General features: G+C 48.8%; 1 protein-coding gene across 1 annotated transcript; it reads right to left on the minus strand.

Annotated features, from left to right (window-relative positions):
- Positions 1-1,282: 1,282 nt before the first annotated feature.
- HDC (histidine decarboxylase) lies at positions 1,283-21,836 on the minus strand. Its single transcript, XM_036245372.1, has 12 exons — positions 21,683-21,836; positions 19,170-19,342; positions 15,556-15,669; positions 14,554-14,676; positions 11,976-12,110; positions 11,600-11,743; positions 11,060-11,126; positions 10,109-10,271; positions 9,929-10,019; positions 5,697-5,795; positions 2,389-2,490; positions 1,283-2,258 (listed from the first exon to the last, which is right to left on the minus strand). The coding sequence occupies exons 1-12, from the start codon at positions 21,711-21,713 to the stop codon at positions 1,512-1,514; spliced, it is 1,989 nt and encodes a 662-aa protein (XP_036101265.1). The 5' UTR covers positions 21,714-21,836; the 3' UTR covers positions 1,283-1,511.
- Between the last annotated feature and the right edge of the window lie 579 nt (positions 21,837-22,415).

The raw sequence follows: 22,415 nt of genomic DNA on the forward strand, positions 1-22,415 counted from the left end.
AACCAGCAGCTCGGGGCAGTGCTTCTCAGCTCTACTGTGCAGAAGAAGCACCTGGGGCGCCACGGCTTGCGGTCCACACACCCGTCTCTGAGTAGCAAGGGACTCTGGAGCCGTGGCTCCCCAACACTGCTGCACATTAGAATTAGTTGTAGTTGGGGAGCTGTCAAAAAATCCAAAGCCCAGGCCACCCCGTACCAATTACATAAGATTTCTCTAGGAGTGGGAGGCAGACATCAGTATCTTTTTAGAGGCCTCCAGGTGATTCCAGTGTGCAGCAAAGTTCGGGGACCACTGGTAGAGAACAAAGATCAACATGAAACGTTAAGCTCTTGACAAAGATTCTCTCCTCGACCAAATTCTATGCCAGGCTCCTCAAAGCTCTCTTGTCGACCTGGCCTCAACCTGTCCTATGTGAACAGTCCTGGCTGGTTTTCTCAGTGGTTAGAGCATCAGCCCTCCAATCTCAGGTTCGATTCCCAGGCAAGGACACATACTTGGCTTGTAGGTTCGATCCCCAGCCCCAGTCAGGGTCATGTGAGAGGCAACCGATCGATGTCTCTCTCTCACACTGATGTTTCTCCCTCCCTCCCTCCCTTCCACTCTATCTAAAAATCAGTGGAAAGATAGCCTCAGGTGAGGATTGACCAAAAAAAAATTATATATAATTTTATATATATATATATATTCTTACCACTTTAGTGTCCAGCTTTGTTTGCCTTTGACATTGCTCATATAACCAATTTCAGAGCCGTTCCCTATGAAGGTACCATCTGAAATGGGAAGAAAGTCATGTTTTTGTCCTATGAAATAAGTATGGGCAAGCTGCCAGTGAGCACAGCTTTTGTTTGACTACAGGGTCCAGAAAAATGAGAAAATCCCTAGACAGGGAGACTTAAACGTACGGAAGGACCAGAGGGGCCTGCTGGACTGAGAGCCTCTGACCAAGCGCAGCCGTGAGCAGTTCAGTCCCGTGGAAAGCGCACGGGCTCAGTTAGAGCCAAGACGACCTGGACTCGTCCACTTACAAGCTGTGTGACCTGGAGCCTCAGTTTCCTCGTTTGTAAACTGTACGCCATCGTGCCTGCCTCAAGCTGCCTGCCTTCTCATAGCGGCGGCTCCTCCAAACCCGCTTTTCCAGTCAAATTGGAATCTTCAGGACCCTAGAAAAGCGGAGTCCACACGCATATGCGTTTAGGCTCCAGGATAATCAACCAATGTTCCAGGGGTCAATGAAGTCACACGGGATATGCTTTTTTTTTTTTTTTTTTTCAGAGACAAGCACAATTTATTTCTACATTACATTTCATATCACAAGCTGAACCACAGGAGCTGCCTCAACCCCCCATTTGTATTCTTTGGTGAATCATAAACCCCTGTGAGAATCTGATAAAAATGATGGGCTCTCCCCCGAAGGAAAACATGCACACGCATAAGCACACAGATTCGGCACACCATTCCCAGGGCTCGGAGCCGCCCTGGAGCACCCCCGTGCACGCCGCCGAGGCCCTGGCCTACACCATGGCCTGCAGAGGGCAGCAGGGCAGCTGGAGCCCGCACTGAGAGCCGCACTCGGGGAAGCTGGGCACGCTGTAGAACTTGATGAGCTTTCTGAAGGCACTATTCTTCAGCATCATCACGTCTTCCGGAAACCGAGAGGAGACTTTGACCCGGGAGGAGCCCCCGTTCCTCACAGAGCCGTCGGCGGGCAGAGGCCTCTGTGCGCTCACAGGCACGCTGCTGCAGCTGAGGGACCGCACGGCCCTCTTCTTGTTCTGCACGGACAAGTAACTGAACAGGAAGGAGGACGCCTTGTGTTGGGTGACGTCCGGGGCCTCTTCTGAAAAGCAGTCATCTGGAGGGTCCAGCAGGTTTTCAAGGTGACAGCCGTCTTCCTGCCTCAGGGGACTGGCTCCCACACGCTGAGGCTGCTTGATGATCCTTCTGGCCTGGGCTAGGTCATCTTCGGCCCCACTGATGGGCTGAAGGGACATGCCACTGGTCAGGGCTCTGGGGCCCCTGGTTTGGGGCATGAGGTTCCTGACCTGCGGGCTAGGTTGGGAAGTACAGTGCTGACTCAGGATGAGCGTGGCGGCATCGCGAATGAGATTCCAGTCTCTCAGGATGTCAGCCCTGGTGGTGAACTGGGATGTCACAGTGAAGCGGATGATCAGCTTGTCCTGGATGGTGGCCGGGATGAGGAAGAGACGGCCAGCTTTAGCTATTTCCTCTAACACGCTTTCCGTCAGACAATTAGGACCCTGTTTGAAAGAGAGAGAGAAGTCTGCACCACGGCCCCTGTAAGCACCCCCAGGAGCCCAGCACTGGTGTTTCCGAGATGCTAAGGGATCACCAAAGAACACTGTTCACAGCCACAGAAGATGACATTACCTTTAGACGAAAAACCACCAGGCCAAGGTGCCTCTGGGCAGGAATTTCAAAGAAAGGGTCGTTTCTGACCAGAGATTCAAAATATTTAGCCATTTCGGTCCCCTAGAATTGTAAATAGAGAACTGAGATGAATAGTCAGGCAAGGGACAAGCATGCATAAACTGTCACACTGCTGGATGGGTATAAGCCAGGACACCTTTGAACCACTGAGATCTCAACGCTGCTGCCAAATTTTCTTCTCTTTGATTGTGCCCCTATTCCAAGCTGAAAACCTCCCACAGCTCCCTGTTTCTTGTCATTTCAAATCTACCTCCAGAACTCATGTCTCAGGGCCCTCTTCCAACTCACCCCCCGGAACCGGGAGGCACGTATTTTGCATTCGAGGCAATCTGGCCTCGGATCCTGGCTTCACAGCCAAGACAAGTGAGGGCCGAAACCCGCGCTCTGCATTCCCAACAGGTGCCTCGCAAGGGTTGCAGCTGGTTTCTGTTGCTAAAGGCACCAGGTGGGCAGTGGGTGCTCTGCCCCCACCCGAAGCCTACATCTTTCCCCTGCCTCTGAACCTTCTCACCTCACACGCCCTTGCATCATCCATCCCCATTTTCCCGATATTCCTCCAAGAACATATGTTACATATCATCTCCCCATACACTATGGAAAGGCTTTGCACCTGTTTAATGAATACAGAGGTTCTGCTTGGGATGATGGGAAAAGAGGAAATTGATCGTAGTGATGGTCGCGTACATTGTCAGTGCACTTAATGCTACTTTATTGTAAACAAAAATGCTTAAACATTGTAAATTTTGTCACGTATATTTTACCACAATAAAAAAAATGTAAGCTTTGTATCCTATTAATCTTTCACTGAAATGTAGTCACTTAAAAATGTTTCCGATGTTATTTTTTTTTTTTTTCCCACATCTTTATTGTTGGATGTAAAATGCATTACAGATGTTCCACATTTTTCCCCCATTGACCCCCTCCTCCCCACTCCCGCCCCCCTCCCACCTTTTCCCAAACTATTGTCCGTGTCCATTGGTTATGCATATAAGTTCTTTGGTTTATTTCTTCCCACCCCCCCAACCCCTTTCCCTTTGAGGTTTGTCAGTCTAGGAATGAATTTGTGCTTCTTACTCCCTTCACCTTTTTCATCCATTCCCCCAACCCCTTTCCCAACTGGCAACCAACAAAATGTTCTCTGTATCTATGAGAATGTTCCTGTTCTTCCTGTTCATTTTGTTTGTAGATTCCATTGTTGATAGATATGTATTCATTGCCATTTTGTTTGTTCATACATTTTATCTTTTTCTTTAAAAAGACCCTTCATCATTTCATATAATAACGGTTTGGTAGTGATGAACTCCTTTAACTTTTTCTTGTCTGGGAAAGTTTTTATATGTCCATCGATTCTAAATGACAGCTTTGCAGGATAGAGTAATTTTGGTTGTAGGTTCTTGGTTTTCATCACTCTGAATATTTCTTGCCACTCCCTTCTGGCCTGCAAAGTTTCTTTTGAGAAATCAGCTGACAGCCTAATGGGAACTCCCTTGTAGGTAACTAGCTGCCTTTCTCTTGCTGCTTTTAGGATTCTCTCTTTGTCTTGAACCTTTTGCATTTTGATGATGATGTGTCTTGGTGTAGGCCTCTTGGGGTTCATCTTGTTTGGGACTCTCTGTGCTTCCTGGACTTGTATGTCTGTTTCCTTCACCAAGTTAGGAAAGTTTTCTGCCATTATTGTTTCAAACAGGTTTTCGATTTCTTGTTCTCTCTCTTCTTCCGGCACCCCCAAGATGCAAATGTTGGCACGCTTGAAGTTGTCCCAGAGGCTCCTTACACTATCCTCATTTTTTTGGATTCTTTTTTCTTTTTGCTGTTCTGGTTGGGCGTTTTTTGCTTCCTTATATTCCAAATCGATGGTTTGCTCCTTGGATTTACGTACTCTATTATTGAAGCTATGTAAATTATTCTTTATTTCAGTTAAAGCCTCCTTCGTTTCTAACTGTGCAGCGATCGTTTCTGACTGGTACTTTTTTATGCTCTTGAGGCCCTCACTGAGTTCATTGAGCATCCTTATAAGCAGTATTTTGAACTCAGCATCTGTTAGGGTGCTTATCTCCATTTCACTTAGTTCTTTTCTTGGGGTTTTGTTCTGTTCTTTCATTTGGGACCTGTTTCTTTGTATCCTCATTTTGGCTGCCTCTCTGTGTTTGTTTCTGTGTATTACTTAATGAGAGGTATGGGGCTCGCTGAGACCCGATGCTGCTTGTTTGAAAGAATTTAGGAAAAACCTGAAGCGGGATCCAAGACAGGCCAATCCTATGGTTAAGCAAGTAGCAACAGCTTAGGTGGGCTTGAAAGTTGTGTGGGGCGGGGCGGGGCGGGGCCTCAGGGAGTCAGCAGGGTGGGGCTACCAGTGTGAGCCAGGTTGCTGGAGTCCCAGATATGGCTTCTGTCTGCTGCTCCAGGGAAGGGCTCACCAAAGGAACAAAGGCCTCTTACAGCACGTTTGTCCCCGAGAAAGCTCCCTCTCCAGCCCTCGCTCCAGTGCCAAACAGCTCAGTTCTTTTCTGTATGTCTCTGGTGCCCCTCGAGCTGCCTCCGAGCTTAGAGGGAGAGAGTCCGATAAGTCCGTGCGTGGGCCCTTTAGGGAGCTGCCTGTGGCTCCAGCCAGGTCAGCTTCCCTGAGCCTCAGTTTCTGCTGGTTTTTCCAGCCAGAAGTTATGGGGATTCTCTTCCTGGCACTTGTTTCCGATGTTATTTTCACGAAGGAATACTAACTAAACAAGAATAGGACTGGCCTTTTCTTTATTTCTTAAAATTTCTCCAAGCCTCCCAAAGGATCTCAATACAATATTTGCTAAGTAATTGCTATCACCCGGTTCTCACACCTGCTACTCTATTTCAAGAGAAGGCAGGGGATTTAGCTAATGATGCCTTTGACTATGACGAAACAAATGGATGCTAACCTCCTCGAGAACCCTCTCTCTCTGCTGCGTGGTCTCTTGAAAACAGTCTCCAGTCACTGCCCCAAGAACTTTTCACTGGCGAGTCCTAAGGCTCTCTCTCAGGGAAAGCACCCTGGTATATATTTTCTAGCTGCTTTATGTCATGTCCTGCTCGGTATTTCTCTAGCTCACAGAGAGACCTGAACAGTCAACTCCCAGGAGGCCTCGAACAGTCCCAGACACCTGAGCCTACGACACAGGTCCCCTGGGCAGGTCTGCAAAGCACAGACCAGCCTTCCTCCCCACTAGGACACAAAGCAAGCCCGGCTTCAGCCCACAGTTCGCACACAAACTACTACATACATGTCTGACGTGTGCTTGCAGATTCTTCACCCCGAAGGACCGGATCACAAACCAGAGCTTAATAGAGCGAAACCGCCGGCTCAGAGGAATCTGCCAGTGCTGAAACAGAGAACACAGCGCCCAGGTCAGAGACGAGGGGCCCGCTCCCTCGCCACTCCCGGGCCTTACCCCCTTGCCAGCCCAGCCCTCGGGGATGGTCGGTGTCACCGGAACTCTGAGGCCGTTGCTAAGGAGCAGCCAAGGCAAGTTACCCAAAGGCTGCCCCATCAAGTGACAAAGTCACTGGTGAAAGTCACCAGTGCATAAGCCCTCGTCCAAGAGCAGGACAAGTGGAAACCAAGTCCATGACCCTGAATGAAGGAGAAGACACTTTATGTTTAAGTACAGCTTTAAACATGTCATCCCAGGCTGAAACTCAAGATAAGGGCAATACTTTTTTTTTTTTTTTTTGGTTAATCCTCACCCACGGATATTTTTCCACTGATTTTTAGATAGACTAAAGGGAGGGAGAAACATACATGTGAGAGAGATACATCAATTGGTTGCCTCCTGCATGACCCCAACTGGGGCTGGAGATCGAACCTGCAACCCGAGTACATGCCCTTGACTGGGAATCAACCCCGTGATCCTTCAGTCCACAGCCAATGCTCAAACAGCTGAGACAAACCTGCCAGGGCTTTTTTTGTTTCCTAAAAGAACCTCACTTCTTTGAATAGCAGAAAATTAAGTTTTATTTTTATTTCCCAACCCTGCCCCCGCCCAACACACACACACACACACACTGTAAAGTATAGTGGTCAAGAGCTCGGAGGCTGGAGCCCCACAGACCTGGGCTTTTTCTCCAGCTCAGCCATATCTGGGCTGTGACCTTGGGCAGTGCCACCTCACTGGTCCCTGTGAGACAGAAAATGAACAGCAGCCCCAGGGAAGTGATTCGAGGAGAACAGATGCTAAGAGTGTCACAGGAAGTCGTCAGCCAGTGTTGGCTATTTACACAAACGGTGAGCTAAGGATCACAGTAGTATTTGTGCCTAGCGCCAAGATGATCATTATTTAATCTCACTTTCTTGTCCTAACATTTTCCTGGGACATTCCTGTGCCGAGCATCTGCATTTCAGCCTCTGTTAGACTAAAATTGACCTTTTTTCCTGGTGACTGTATTCAACAGAGCTTAAAGTTCAGGGTTATAGGCATCCTCGATTTGAAAAATTCCAAAGCAGCCCTGGCCAGTTTGGCTCAGCAGTTAGAGCGTCGGCCTGCGGTCCGGAGAGACCCGGGTTCGGTTCCCGCTAAGGGCACGTACCTCGGTTGCAGTTTGTCCCCGGCCCTGGTTGGTCGTGTGGGTGGCAGCCACTCGATGTGTCCCTTCACGTCGATGTTTCTCTCACTCTCTCTCTCTTCCTCTCTCTCCCTCCCACTCTATCTGTACAAAAAATGGAAAAATATCCTCGGGTGAGGATAAAAAAAAAAAAAAGAAAAATCCCAAAGCAATATTAAACCGATTTCTTGGATCTGGAACCAGAGCAAAGGGTGTGGAAACATTTACAGTTATTCTGATGGCTAATGTGACCTCTTCCTCAAATGTCAGGAAGCTTCGACCACAATTTCTGTTGACTAAAAGTAAATATTTACCTCACCGAATATTTATCCACTCATCCACGGGATTGCCAAATCCTCAAAAACATGCTCACCTTCATCTTTTACCCAGCTTCTTGGCCCAGTACAGTTGGGACATCACCCCTTTCCTGAGACCGTGTGTCTCCCACTTCAAGTACTACTAAGCCTTTGATTTCTAAGCAAATCTCTCCTGTTGAGGACCAGCGTAGAGACTTTTGTTTACCAGCAGAGGGCATCCAAACTCGGACACCGCACCCAGACCCTGTTAACAAGGCAGGCAGCAACTCCACCGCTTGTCAGATGGACACTCGGGAGAATAATGAATGGATGATAGGAACCTTCTCGAAAAGACATTGTTTTCCCGATGGTTATAAATTAGCTATTTTATTTCACCAGCACATTAAAGGAGAGGCAGAGATTAATTTTTTTCTTCCCTCTCTGTCCATATCCCCAGTTATTCCTCTGCTCACTATTTTAAAACCAACCTATGGCCCTGGCCAGTTTGGCTCAGCGGTTGAGCGTCAGCCTTCGGACCAGAGAGTCCCAGGTTTGGTTCCCGCTGGGGCACGTACCACAAAAAAAACAAACAAAAAAAACCAACCTATGCTGACCCAGCTGGATGGTTCTAGCTGGGTTTTGGTTTGTTTTTGTTTTTAACAGTAAGTTTGGACTTACAAAAAATGACATGGCTCTTCTTTAACTCAAGGCATTCCCAACCCTCCACTGTGCACTTCCAAGGACTTGCAGGTCTCCTCTGCCAAGGGCGAGGCAATGCCCCATTTACTGTGAGGGGGCAGCCCCGATGTCAGAGAACCTAGGCCTGATTTGGGGTGGCTCCTGGCCCCCGGGGATGAAGTCCCTTAGTCTTTTCTCCCAGTATGCTGTGGGCTTCTGTTTAAAGGGGCAGCCACCTGGGTAAAAAAGAGCTTCAGGCACAGGTCAGAGCAGTAGGGAAGATCCCTGGGGTCACAACAAATAGCAGCTTTAGTTTTCTAGGAGTTTCTTTGGAGACTTGAAAAATTAAAGCCACGGGATTAGAGATGAGTGAAGAGAAAGCACAAAGCGGCACTTTTTAGATGAAGAAATATAAACAGTAAAGTTCCAGATTCATAGATACAGAGAACAGACTGGTGGTTGCCAGAGGAAGTGGGATGGGGGATGGGTGAAAAGGTGGAGGGATTGAGAAGTACAAATTGGTCATTACAAAGCAGTCATGGGGCCCTGGCCAGTTTGGCTCAGCGGTTAGAGCGTCAGCCTGCGGTCCTGAGAGACCGAGTTCGGTTCCCGCTAAGGGCATGTACCTCGGTTGCAGTTTGTCCCCGGCCCTGGTTGGTTGTGAGGGTGGCAGCCACTCGATGTGTTCCTTTCACATCGATGTTTCTCTCTCTCTCTTTGTTCCTCTCTCTCCCTCCCACTCTACCTGAACAAAAAAAAAAAAATGGAAAAATGTCCTCCGGTGAGGATAAAAATAAAAATAAAACAAAGCAGTCATGGGGGTACAGCACAGAAAATATAGTCCATGATATTCAGAAAATATAGTCCATGATATTGTGATAACTATTTATTTCCAGGTGGGTACTGGAAATATTGGGGGAACCACCTTGTAAAGTATATGATCATCTAGCCACGATGGTGTCCATCTGAAACTAATACAAAATAATATTGAATGCAAACAGATAAGGAAGTCAAGACCCACCAAGTTTCCCAAGGCCCACTGCTGCCTCCCCTTGGCCTTGATAAGCAACTTATTTGTGTACACCTCTGTCGGCCCTATAGTTATAGAAAGGGCTCGACTCCAAACTGAGGAGGAAATCTGAACCCGTTTCCCGAAGACAGAGCACAGGCTGAAAACACGGGCAGGTTGGAGAGGCTGAGATGCAGTGGAGAAAACGCCGAGGATGTCCAGAGGCATCTGGGAACTCCAGCGGGACAGACCCGTGGCCCCGCCCGCGATGGCCTCCGGCAGTGCCTCCGCGGGGACAGCAGGAGAAGGAAACTCTCCACCCTACCCTGCTGCTGGGGAGCAGACAGAAAAGATTATCCAGGACAGAGGGAAAAAAGAATGGGTCCATTCTCAAGAAGGGGACATTTCTGGGAATAAAAAAAAAAAATTGCCACAAATATTTAAGAAACATGCAGACTGCCTCCAAAGTTGGTCTCATTTTTAGGGCTTTTTTTTTTTTTTAATTCCCCACCTGAGGATATCTTTCTACTTATTATCAGATAGAGTGGGAGGGGGGGAGAGAGAGAGAGACAGAGAGAAACATCGATGTGATAGAGCGACATCGACTGGTTGCGTCCTGCACGACCCGACCAGGGCCGGGAACAAACCACAACTGAGGTACGTGACCTGGGCCAGAATCAAACCCACGACGCATTGGTCCACGGGCCGACACTTTAACCACTGAGCCAAATTGGCCAGGGCTCATTTTTAGGGTTTGTAAAGTGTTCTGGCTTTCAAGCTGGGCACAGCCTGAAACCAAAGGAATATAGTAGCAATATGATGGGGTGGACTCCCAGTGTGCCACTCTCTGACCAGGGCTGCCATGCGGGAGACCCGTGGGGGTCGCATTCTGGTTCAGAGGCCACCTGGCTGCCCGTTCCTGGCCACTCACCATGAAGTCGGTGGCCGCACCCGAGTTGGCATGCCTGAGGTAGACGGGGTTCACGCTGAAGGTCTGCTGCAGCTTGTACTTGTCCTTGACCCTGCGGGTTTCCAAGTGGGCATGGATGGCTGAGGCCTCCTCAGAGGAGGAGGCTGTCCCGAGGGCCGGGTGCTTGGCTGCCACACTCACCAGAACCCGGTGCAGTCAAAGTGCACCATCATCCACTTGGAAGGATTGAAGGTGAAGGAATCCGCATACTCAATGCCCTGCAGAAAGCTCCGGAATTCGGGGCACAGGAAGGCAGTGCCCGCGTAGGCGGCGTCAATGTGCAGCCACAGCCCTTCCCTGGCACCTGCGGAGGCAAACGTCACCTGGCTTCGAGGTGGACTGGGGGTGAGAGTGGGTCAGCACCCGCCGAGAGGCATCCCCTGTCCGGCCCAGCTGGCCGGGGGGCTACCAGAGAAGAGCTGGGGCAGACTGGCCTGCTTTGGCTCCATGGGATGTGTGGTGTGGGGAGGGGGGCAGAATGGGGCCCCCCGCCTCTTAAAGGGAAGCCTGCAGAGCCCCACCCGAGCCAGAGCTCAGCACCCTGCTGGCCTCATCCTGGAGCTTTCTGACAGAAACCACCTGCCCGCAGCCCAGAGAGCAATGGGAATGTATCTAAGACACACATTAGAGAGGGATGTCCCTCTTTCCTAGCTGGTGTCTTGCCCGGAGACTTAAACAATCGCATCTGGGTGTTTTGTTTTTTTCCTGCCTTGACCTCCTCCAGTGGTTTCGCCTCCCCTGTACTTTCCTCCGCCTAGACTAGAAGATGGTCCACTGTGCCTCTCTCCCTGTGCTGTGGGATGAGCCTGCTTCAAGCAGATGTCCACATACACATGAAACCTCAGGCTCTCCCACGGTTGCCTCCCGGGACGGGGTGCAAGGCAGAGCCGCTCCAACCCGCGGTCCTACCTCTGCGGAAAGCAGGGACCTGGTTGCCTGGGAGAAGACATTTCTGACCTGTGGTGGTTCTTCCCATACGTTCTATAACCATGGAGGAGCAAGGGAATTCTGCAGAGCTGGTTTAAGGTTCTTGTGCTAGGAAAGATTCTAGAATTCATGACTTGTCTTCCCAGCCAGACAGGGCAGACTTACATATGGGGCCCAGCTCCGACAGGCAGTCAAAGGCACAGACCCCAGTGGTCCCCAGTGTTGCGCAGACCTGGAGGGAAGCACAAGAAGTTAACATGGGGAGGGAGGGAGGTGCTTGTGACACATCTGGCCTGAAAGAAAATGTGATCACAGATGTTATCTACCCCACGCATCCCGCTAGAACAGTGAGTATCTACGTTTGACCATGACCCCCAGTAAGAAATGCAGTTTATAAGGTAACCTAATACATACAAACATGTGTATTTGAAATAAAAGTTTCACCAAACAATACCTACTCTAGCCCCAGGGATGCACTCTGACATTTTTTATTCCATTTCTTTTTTTTTTTTTTTTAATGCTGGTTATAACCCCCAGAATGTATTTCCTAACACACAAATGCTTAGCAACTCATGAATTGCAAAACATCGCGTTTGATGGCCTTTCTGTGTTTGTTTGCAGCACGTTACTTACCTGAGTTCTGCCAAAAGTCCTTCCTCACCTCCAGGCTCTATCATCCTAAGCTCTGAACACATTCTCACTTACAAAGACAGGCACCAAGCCCCGCTGTGTGTCCTCCTCGATGGCTTTCTGAAGAGCTTCCCCACGGAGTGAGAAGTTGTCATCCACAGGCAAAAACTTCATCTTCACGAGAGAAATCAAACCAGCCTTTTCCACTGAGGAGTGAGCCTGGCAGAACCAAGGAGACCTGTTCGCAGAGTCCTCCTGGGAGGAGCATTCCCCAGACACTGCAGGCGCCAGACTACCGAGTAAAGTCTAACATCTGACATGTGTCCCTCCCGGCGGTTCCCGGAGACAGTCCCACGGGCCTGAGCTTCCCTAAGCCCGAGTACAGAAGAAAATTACTCCAGGGCTAAGACTCCAGGAGCCCAGCAGTGACCTGAAGGAATGGCCTGCTCACCTGGTCAGAGGCATAGGCAATGAGCCGCGCATTCAGGGAGGACTCGTCCGCCCCGGGCTCAGACGCTTTCATCTCCAGGATTTTGTTCTTTCTTGCGGCCAGCAAGGCGATCAAGGTGGACTCACTGACTGTGCTCTGTAGTGGAAGAAGGAACACTGGTGGCAGACTCTCCTTGTGTTCTCCTGCCAAATTCCCCAGGCTCTTCATAGGGTGTGTGTGTGTGTGTGTGTGTGTGTGTGTGTGTGGTAGCTATTCTTGAAAAAGCACACAGCTTCTGCCTAAGCTCATGCCTATTCTGCATTCACAGCACCGTAAGCAACCCTGGGACACCTCTCTCTAACTTTTCAGGGAAGTCATGAAGGCAGATTTTCTCCTCCAACCAGCATCTTTATTGGAGAGGCCACAGAGACCAAAAAGAGAATATTTAACCCCTGCTACATAGAAGTTTGCATATAGATATGTATGTTCTTCTTGTAAAACGCACTTAAGAGAAAGTACTCTCAATGTCTTAGGTATGGACGTGGGGTTTGTTTCTGGAGGGATGTCCCAAAGAAAGGGTCCTGGCCTACAGGAGAGGCTGATGACTTTGGCCTCGCTTTTGTTGCCAATGGCTCTTGGGACCTTGATCTCGTATTTTCCCTCTAGATGACTTTTTTCCATTTGTAAAATGGAGAATGTCCCTTTAACTGCCTCCAGGATATTATCCTGATTATCCCCATGAGGGTTGGATAGGATTTTGCTCTGGTTATGACTGTGGAGGTTCTGGGGGCCACCTCAGCAGCCTCACAGAATTGTTATGGTTTCTCATCAGTCACCCACTCTGTCTTCAATGGCTTTTGCTTCTTGAAATCCTCAGGAGACCTACAGCTCCTAGCTCCCTGCTAAGAAGCCTGGCCGACTGTCGTGGGAATGGTACAGGCCATATCCCCCTAGATAGTCAGTGGTTAGATATTACTCCACAACGAGGAAGACAGCAGAGTAGCAGTAATAATACCACCTTATCTTCTGCATAGCAATTTATAATTTACAAAACACTTTCTCTCATCCCGTTTGCCCCACATAAAACCTCTCTGAGGTTCTTGTAATTCTTGTCTATAGATGAGGATAATGCTACTCAGAGAGGTTACAGGACTAAACCAAGTCCCTATGGCTGATAAAACATGGGTTGCACTTACCAGCTGTGTGACCTGGGGTAAGGTTTTAACCTCTCTGAGCTTCAGTGCTCTTATCTCAAAAATTGTGAATGCTGAAATTTACCTACAAGTTTCTTGAGATGAATGGATGAAAAGCAAGATCTGGACAGCAGATCTTGAGCATGTTCTCCCAGATATAACATCTGAAGTTTTAACTACTGACTAACAACCCAGAACATCCACGACATACAATAATTTGTCTTTCTTGTGAGGTTCACCTTCCTGCTGCAAGGTTGAAGTGAGACAGGGAGTCACTTAGCTAACAAGGGGACCCACTGAACTTTCCATTTCTCATCTCAGGGCAGCATGGGTGATTTTACTTAATACAATAATTCTTTTAATCCTCATATCCACTCTGTGAGTATGAGGTGTGAGGGAAATATTATCCTATTTATAGATTATAAAACTAGGAACATTGCACATTATAATAGAATTCAGGAATTTGGGGGTTCTCAAAGTTCTCAGAACCAAGCCCTCATGAATGTCAAGGGTTTACAGATGTAAAGGTACCTAGTGATGTGCAAGGTCTCTGGAAGGTACCCAGAAAGCTCCATTACGCTGTATTACTTTTGAAAAGAAGAAGAAGCAAAAAAAGGAAGAGGAAGAGGAAGAGGAAGAGGAAGAGGAAGAGGAAGAGGAGGAGGAGGAGAAGGAGAAGAAGAAGAAGAAGAAGAAGAAGAAGAAGAAGAAGAAGAAGAAGAAGGAGAAGGAGAAGGAGAAGGAGAAGGAGAAGGAGAAGGAGAAGGAGAAGGAGAAGAAGGAGAAGAAGAAAAAGGAGAAGGAGGAGGAGGGGAGGAGGAGGAGGGGGAGGGGGGAGGGGAGGGGGAGGGGAGGAGGGGGAGGAGGAAGAAAAGAATTTGATAGATATACAAAAGATAAGGTTGTTGGATAAGAAAAACTGACTTGTGCTGTCAATTTCTCTCACTGCCAAGAATCTCCTGAACCTAGGCAGGACGGGAAGACGTCTCTACTTGCTTCTCTTTTCCACTTGCCATAAGGTGTAAAACAGGACAAGGGAGAGGAGTTGTCAGATTGTAAACTAAGAAACCTAAATCCAGTAATACCGGCAATGTGATATGCGTTTTAATTTTTTTCAAGGAAAGGAGAAAGAGTGGAGACGGAGGCAGCTGCAGCGTGAACGGAGTGGAAGTTGACATGGAGTGGTAGCAATGGTGGGGGTTGCCAGGGAGGAGGTGGTAGCTATGCGGTGACAGTGTTGGTGGCGTCAACCATGACAGTGACGGTAATGGCCATGGTGGTGGCGGGGATGGTGGTGTGAGTGGCATGTGGAGGCTCCTTGGGGATAGAAGAATTGCCCAGGCAAGGGTTTGGCTTATCTTTCACTACTTCTCCCCCACGCGAGGCGAGCTTTGCCAGGGAAGCACCTGCAGGACGCCTCCTCCGTGGCTGCCAGGGTGGTGGTGCAGGAAGTGCTCTGGAAGTCCCAGCATCTTTGCCAGCCAGTCCATGACGCTCATCTCCAGCTCTGTGCACGCAGGGCTGGAAGCCTGGAAGAGGATCGCAACCTCGTCTGGATAGCCCCAGGGCACCAAGATGCCCCACCAGCCCCAGAAATACATCTGTCTCTGCCCTAGTGTTCCCCTGGCGGTGACGCTGTCCCTGGAGAAGGGGTCAGTGTCGAGCCCTGTGCCCCAGTCCCACCCCATCCTCTGCCAAACCAAAAAGGGAAAACAATGGGGGGCTTTGGATTCATGCCACCACTGATGAAGTGGGTTCTCCTGGGACTCCAAGCCCTAGAAATGCTTGCTTCTATTTGGCTCCCCAAGCCCCTTAAATACCCAGCTGAGATGCATTCTAAAGGCCAGGGGGATGTTTTAGGACTAAGAAAGCAAGGACCCCTTCCTGGAAAAGATAGCAATTCCCTCCCCCCAACCCCCCAAACACATCCTATGACAGTTCAGGCTTAAAATATAAAGCTGTTCTAGGAGGCTGCTAGCATAATTTAAAGCTATTTAGCTTAAGGCCTTATTAAGGGAAGTCTTAGGGCATATCTGAAACCCCATCAAAGACAAGAGCAGAAGGGAAGTTGTACCCACAGGCACCAAGGTGCTTAATTAGGGCCACAAATTATGGCAATAATCAGATCTCAGTCCAAATCTCATCTCTGTCTCTGAGCTGTGTGATCAGGGGGAGATAAGTTACTTAAGCCTCCATTTCTTCACTTACAATGTGGGGCCAGTACTCACAATTCTATGGTGTTAAAGATAAGATAATGTATGTAACGCTTAACTTCAAAGAATGCAGCCATACTAACATCTCACTTGAAACCCTGTTCAGAGACCAGGACCAACTACGTGTGGCCCAGGATGTCACTCCCTGCAATGTTCCCCATTGCCACTGGTGACAGATACGGCGTGGCTACTCACCCAGGTGAATCCCAAGCAGTTGATGGCATCGGCCAGCATGTCTCCCAGCAGTGATGGCCAAGAGGTGAGAGCTGGGTAGTAGGCGTGCATGTGGGGGCTCTGCCAGTGTACCACCTGGAGGCAGAGCATGTACACAGGTGACACCAGGAACCATGTGCAGGAGGCTTTCCTCCTCCAGAGACCCTCCCTGGCAAGGGGAAGCACCCAGTCTAGAGACGGGCTGACATATTTAAGACAGCCAAATAAGTGACGCAACTCCATAAAAATAAGACCTGTTTGTGTTGTCCTTGCCACCCACTTTTCTCATATTCTAGGCTAGTTCTTCAGTGGAGCACTTGCACATATGCAAAGACCAGAAGGAAATCTGTAAAATGAAAATTGCTGTAGTAATTAGAGTTGGGGATTCTGAGTAATGTTCACATTAGCCTCCAATGCTGATCTCCTACACCACCCCTGCCCAGGAATAAAAAGACAGGGAGACTACTGGGGACAGCAGGTTGCTTGTCTCATCCACTGTCTTGCAAAAAGCAGCCTCTGCGCTATGGATCGCTGAGCTCTCTGGCCACGCAGCTCCTGCAGAGGGTCAGTGTGAATGGGTGCAAAGCTGTCCTTAGCTTCCCAATGAGGATGGAGAGAGGAGAAAAGAGGGCAGGAGATGTGCCAGCCTGTGGGCATGGGACCCCTGTCTCCAGGCTAACCCCCCAGCCCTCCATCAGATTAAACCGGAGGTGAGGAGGAACCAGGTGGACAAGGAGGGCCCCTATAACAGGTCTCTGAAGCATCGTCAGTCTCGTGAGCCTGGCTGATTATCTAATCTGGCTTCATCTCACTTTTCTGCAAACATACCCTGCTCATTTCTGCATTTGTGTCTTAGAGCAATGCTTTTTTTTTTTTTTTTGTATGGTCTCTGTTAAGATCCATTCTTGCCCTGGCCAGTTTGGCTCAGCGGTTAGAGCGTCGGCCTGCGGTCCGGAGAGACCAGGGTTCGGTTCCCGCTAAGGGCACGTACTTCGGTTGCAGTTTGTCCCCGGCCCTGGTTGGTTGTGTGGGTGGCAGCCACTCGATGTGTCCCTTCACGTCGATGTTTCTCCCTCTCTCTCCCTCCCATTCTATCTGTACAAAAAAAATGGAAAAATATCCTCGGGTGAGGATTAAAAAAAAAAAGTAAAAAAAAAAAAAAAGATCCATTATTAATTTTATTTTCTTAGAGGGGTTCTTAAAATTTGTATAGGATTCAGACCCCATAAAACCAGGATCTTCCCCTGTACCTCTCTCAACCTCAGTTTCTCATCAAAAATTAAATCCCGTCTCCAAGGGTTGCTGTATAAATTGGTCTGGAGGAAATTAGTAACATGTAAAGTGCTATCGTTAATGATAATCACCTGGTGATAGACACAGCCCACATCCTACTTGACTCTTAGATAAGATAATCAGACCTTTTCCTCCCAATTTCACTGGGCAGAAGGCACTGTGGGTAATAACAATATCTTCCATTCTCCATGATTTATCTTATTTAATTCCCACAGCTCCCCTATGAAGTAGGTTCTGATTTACAGATGAGAATAGGGGCTGGCAGAGAGGCGGCGTTCCCGTGACCACGCACCCCACGGAGGGGCAAATGACAGCACCCAGAGAGACACCCAGCCTGTCCCACTCCTAAAGCCCAAACCCTTAAAGCAGAGCCCAAACCCCTAGAGCAGGCTGGCATCCCGCCTTCTCCCCCACTGCATAAGTTCGGTTTTTCTAACTGAAATTGGAATTCAAAGCAAAAAATGATAGTTTTTCTTCTCTTTGCATCTAGGAGGCGGTCGCTAGGAAGGAAAATGAATCCCCTTGTCAGTACGGTGCTGGCCAAAATGAGAAAGCAAAGGGCCAACAGCTTTCAGGCCAACTCTGAGAGGCTGGTGCAGCCCATGAGATGAGATGAAAGATTGGGCCTCGTTATTGATGTGCTTGGTGACATTATTTTGGAAAGCCAGAGAAGGGCTTCTACCTCCCGATCCTATCAAGACGCAATTGTGTGTTCTTGTAAGATAAACACAATAAGATAAGCCAGAAGAACCCTTATCAAAATAGACAGACCTCTCAGTCCAGAAATGACCCTCTTTGACCACACTGCCAGCAACTGCTGGAATTTCAATCAAACGAATCAGCTCATTTCCGCCTCCTCTGACGGTTGCTTTCAAATGTCACTACCAAATTACCGTTGGCCCCTCCGCAGATTACATTTTACAGAATGAAATCCGTGAGATAATCTTACTGGGGCGCTGGCCTCCCTGGTGAAGCTTTACTGATACAAAACTTTTCAAAAGATGCTTGTGAAATAGGCTGAATGGTCAGAGAGAGAGATGAAGTATTTGGTTTGTTACAAACTTGCCATCACTTTCTGAGTTTGAAGAGCTTCTCACTCCTGCCTCCGGGCACATTTCTGTTACATCTGAGTCCTACGCTCTGTGGCTCTGTCGGGGTAATGGAAGCAGCTCTCCAGCCCGCCTGAAAGAGCGGCTGGACGTGTGCTGTTCAGAACACCAACGCCCCAGGCAGGGGGAGTGAGCAGAACAGCCTGTGTGCGGGGGGCACAGCCAGTGCGCAGGCTCCGTCTAGAGCACTCGCTCACTCACTAGCAGAGACATCAGTGTAGGAGAAACATCAGGGCCTTTGGAGCAAGACTGGCTGAGGTTAAGATCCTGGATTTCCCAGGCACAAATTCTGTGGCATTCAGAAGACAGTGAATTTCTCTGAGCCTCAATTTACTCCCATGTAAATCAAGGATCACAGGGCCACTGTAGGATAAAACAAGCTGGTCTGGAATGCGGCTGCTACCGTGCCTGGCACGTGGCATGGAGCTCGGTAAAAGGCAGCTCTTCCATGGGAGAAGGACTCGTGCACTTTTGGAAGAACTGCCCTGGCACAGCTCCTCACTCCTGGTGGCAGGGGCATTGTCATGGCCCATGGCCGCGAGCCTCAGCTCTTGCCCTGTGCATTGTCCAGCTTCTGCCTGTTCCCTGGCCCCTGGCTACCACCAGGTTGTGCCCTTTGCCTCTGGGAGTATGGATGGTTCCGGGAAAGCCCCCTCTTATCCTGAAAAGCAGCTCAATCACACAACCTCTGCTTGATAAGGAGGAACCTCGGTGCCACCTCACAAAGGAGAAAGGAGGGGGCTGCTGGGACTCATTCAGCCTCCATCAGGAGGCTGTGTTCTCAGCTTCCTTCTTTCTCTTTGGCATGTCTCAGAATTCTTTAGACAGTCCCTGGTTCTGCCAAATGCTTCAAGGACCATCCCCAGCCTCCTCTCTCCATTTTGCTCTCCACAGTTGTCCTTCCTCCTCAGACCCAATTTTCACTTCTCCCCTCATCCCACCGGATTTCCACACTTCTACTCCCCCCACGCCCTGGGATGCCATCCTTATTCTCTCCAGCTCCCCACCCGACACTAGAGCTCGCCTGGCATCAGAAACCAATTTCAGTCAAAGTCCCAGCCCTCCACACGTCCAGAAGCTGGGCTTGGATGTTGGCCAAGAGATTAAAGGGTCATCCCAGGCCGTTCGCATGCCTTCTGCCCACCCTCCCGTGCCCCGAAGTGCAGAATCACTCTTGTGGTGATTGTAGCTCACCCCAGGCATGATGATTCGCTCAATGTCCCCGAAGATGCTGTCCCAGCTGTCAGGCTGCTCAGGCGCGCTCTCGGGCAGCTGGGCCCGCAGGTAGCCAGGCCGCACGTCCGGGGTCACCCGCCGCTCCCGCACAGTGCTCAGGTACTGGCAGATGTAATCCACCATCTCTTTTCCTACAAGGGAGGCAGAGAACCAGCCTTGTGTCCCCTGACTGGGCCTGGCCCATGTGTGCCTGTCCCCTTCATGTCTGGGCTAAGAAACTTGGTGCAAAGGAGATGGGTTCATGGCTGGGCAGGGGTCTGATCCCCAGTATAGGCCTTGTCTTCAGAATTTAAAAACGAGTGAGGGAGTGAATGAATGATGGAGAGAATGTGTGAGCGATGGGGAAGGAAAGGGGGGAGAGGATATGTGTAATACTCTCAAGTATAAAGATTTAAAATTATTTTAATGAAACTCCAGGGCCAATGTAAAACGATTCCTTTTCCTCCTCTTCCCTTGTTCATTTCAGCCTCACTCGTCTCTCCCGCCTTTCTTTTCTTCTCAAAAACAGAACATCTGTAATATCGTTGCCTTACAGGTTCAGTGGAAACTCTGTGGCTCTTTCTATCCAAAAATTGGTACACACACACACACACACACACACACACACACACACCTCACTCTGTTAGCACAGACGGCAAGTTCCCATGCCAGGTTCTGATTAAAGGTGAAAATCTGTCTGTTCACCATTCCCATTGGACCATAATTCCTCGTGTTTCTTAGACCCAGAAACTTCTTTAAGACTAGGTTTAAAACTATAGGCTGAAATACACACAAAATGTAGTCTGTGATTTCTGAGGGTCATGGAATCCCTAAAGCACACCCATAGGCCCCAACTAAAAACCCTGCACTAGCCTGAAATCTTATCTTAATCACTTTATTTTCCTCTTCTGCTTAGAACATTTTTTAGATGCTCAAAAAAAAAAAAAAAAAAAAAAGAATTACTAAATCAATGAACAAATGAATAAGGAAAAAAGGTTGCCAAGTTAGATATGCTGAAGCCATTGCAAATTATTTATTCTCTCTTTCAGTTCCGTTCTCCAGGAGAGGGTCAGTCTATAGTTCCTCTGTGTGTGTGTCTCTCTCTCCATTTCCCCGTCTGTGTCTGCGCATCCATCTCTCTGTCTCTCTCAATATCTATGATTCTCCTTGGTACTCCTTAGGCTCCTTTTCCCATGTAAAAAATAAAATAAAATAGAGAAAAGGAGAGGGAACCTGAGACTCTTCCCTCTGCACTACCTCATGCAAAATCCTTAACGAGCAGGACCAGCCACAGAAAAAACATTGACGAAGGCATAAGACTTTGCACCCTCCTCTCTTCCTCTGCTCTCCTCCAACCCTCCCGCAGCCCGATGCTTGTCGAGGCGGCAGCAGGACCCCGCCAGAGGTCTGAGAGCCCTGGCCCTAGCCCTCTGCTTGTCCAGTGACAGTATGAAATGTATTTGTGTTCCTTTCACACACAAGAACCTGCTCTCAGCTGAAAACGCCTTCAGAAAGCAATGGTAGAAACTGATGTGTAAAGCTGACAGCCTCTGAGTGAGCTATGCCTGGGTGGAGGAGAGGGAGAAGCTTGGATTTTAACACGGGACAAAAGGAATTTCAGGCAGTATAGCCTGATAGTGGAATGAGGACAAAAAAACTTACAGTGAGGGGAATTATAAGCAACGACCTACTCCCCCTCTTAGAAGAGTCATGCCTGAACACCGGATAACCATTTGGTTTTGCTCAGGACACAAGACCTGGTCCATAGTAGGTGCTCACTAAATAGTTATGAAAAATGTATGACTAAAAGAACACTGCTGATAAGTTCACACATAGAAAAAAATGAATCTTGCCCTGGCCGGTTTGGCTCAGCGGTTAGAGCATCGGCCTGCAGTCCAGAGAGACCCGGGTTCGGTTCCCACTAAGGGCATGTACCTCGGTTGCAGTTTGTCCCCGGCCCCGGTTGGGTCGTGTGGGTAGCGACCACTCGATATGTCCCTTTCACGTCGATGTTTCTCTTTCTCTCTCTCCCTCCCACTCTATCTGAACAAAATATCAAAAAAAATGTCCTTGGGTGAGGATAAAAAAAAGAAAAGAAAAAATGAATCTTAAGAAAGAACAGATTTTGCAGTGGCTACAGAACACTTAGGGAATGTTTTTCTATTTCAGAATATGAATAATCAACGCCCCTTTTGCCATGTAGTGGATAGGGAATCCAAAGCTTCTATTTTGTGGGAAAGCAGAAAAGAATGGCGTGGTAGAGTGGATGTGTATGAGAGTGGGTATGAGAGAGGGAGAATAAAGGAGAAGTGGAGAAAAGTTTTAAACTCTGATCCCAAGTTCCTGTCTCAGAAAAAACCTTGCAGCAGCCAATTCTCGAAAGGCAGTTCTCCCTTCCAGTCAAATGACACTGCAAAACCTAAGGACACACCAGCAACAGCAGTTTCTGCAGCTGGCGGTGGGGAAGAGGACCTGGGATGCCCATCGCTCACCTCTCTCTCTGTACTCCTCGGGCTCCATCATCTCAGTCAGTCTCTGGCTCCTTCTCACAGACTTGTAGGAGGTCGGAGGGACACTGCTGGGCAGCCAAAGGGGGCCCCTTATTTAAAGGGTTCTCCTTTCTTCAACCTTAGCTCCGCCCTTCGATAGCTCTTCCTCTAGGTAAATGAACCCACCCCCAGTCCCTGTGAGAAACAGTGACCAAGACTGTGTCTGGTCAGGAAGTGGAGGATGAAACGGGGCACTTAGCAACCCAAGCCTACAGGTAAATAAGGTGACGAGCTCTTAGTTCTTTCCGTCCCTGGATTCAGACAAGCCTCAGCCTCAGACACAGCTCACAGCTCAGTAGCCCAGAACAAAGCCAAGGGGATGCAGAATAAGAAGCACAAATTACTGGTATCACTCCTGCGCTGCCTCCCCCTCGGGGCAGGGAGGGAGGAGAAGGCGCACGGTGCGTAGGAACAGCAGAGGTTTTCATGTTGCACAATGAAGTAATTTTGTTGCTGCACAATACTTATTGTTGCAAAGAGATGAGAAAACACAGATAAGCAAAAAGGATAACAATCACCAGATGTGATCGCTTTTAGCACTTAAGAGGGTGTGTGAGTGTGAGTGTGAGTGTGTGTGTGTGTAAATAGACATGCAGAAACACAAATGTTCATAGCAACATTATTCAAAACAGCCAGAAAGTGGAAACAACCCAAATGTCCATCAACAGGGAAGTGG

The sequence above is a fragment of the Molossus molossus genome, unplaced genomic scaffold (genome assembly GCF_014108415.1).
Source record: "Molossus molossus isolate mMolMol1 unplaced genomic scaffold, mMolMol1.p scaffold_m16_p_1, whole genome shotgun sequence".
Classification (NCBI taxonomy): domain Eukaryota; kingdom Metazoa; phylum Chordata; class Mammalia; order Chiroptera; family Molossidae; genus Molossus; species Molossus molossus.

What these genes read in the sequence shown, in the direction of transcription:
- HDC (XM_036245372.1), bottom strand. Translation starts at nt 21,713, where the DNA reads ATGATGGAGCCCGAGGAGTACAGAGAGAGAG. An exon ending in CGAGGAGTACAGAGAGAGAG is followed by an intron (nt 19,343 to 21,682) that starts GTGAGCGATGGG and finishes CCTCCCTTGTAG; the next exon opens with GAAAAGAGATGGTGGATTAC. An exon ending in ACTGCTTGGGATTCACCTGG is followed by an intron (nt 14,677 to 15,555) that starts GTGAGTAGCCAC and finishes ATCCTCTTCCAG; the next exon opens with GCTTCCAGCCCTGCGTGCAC.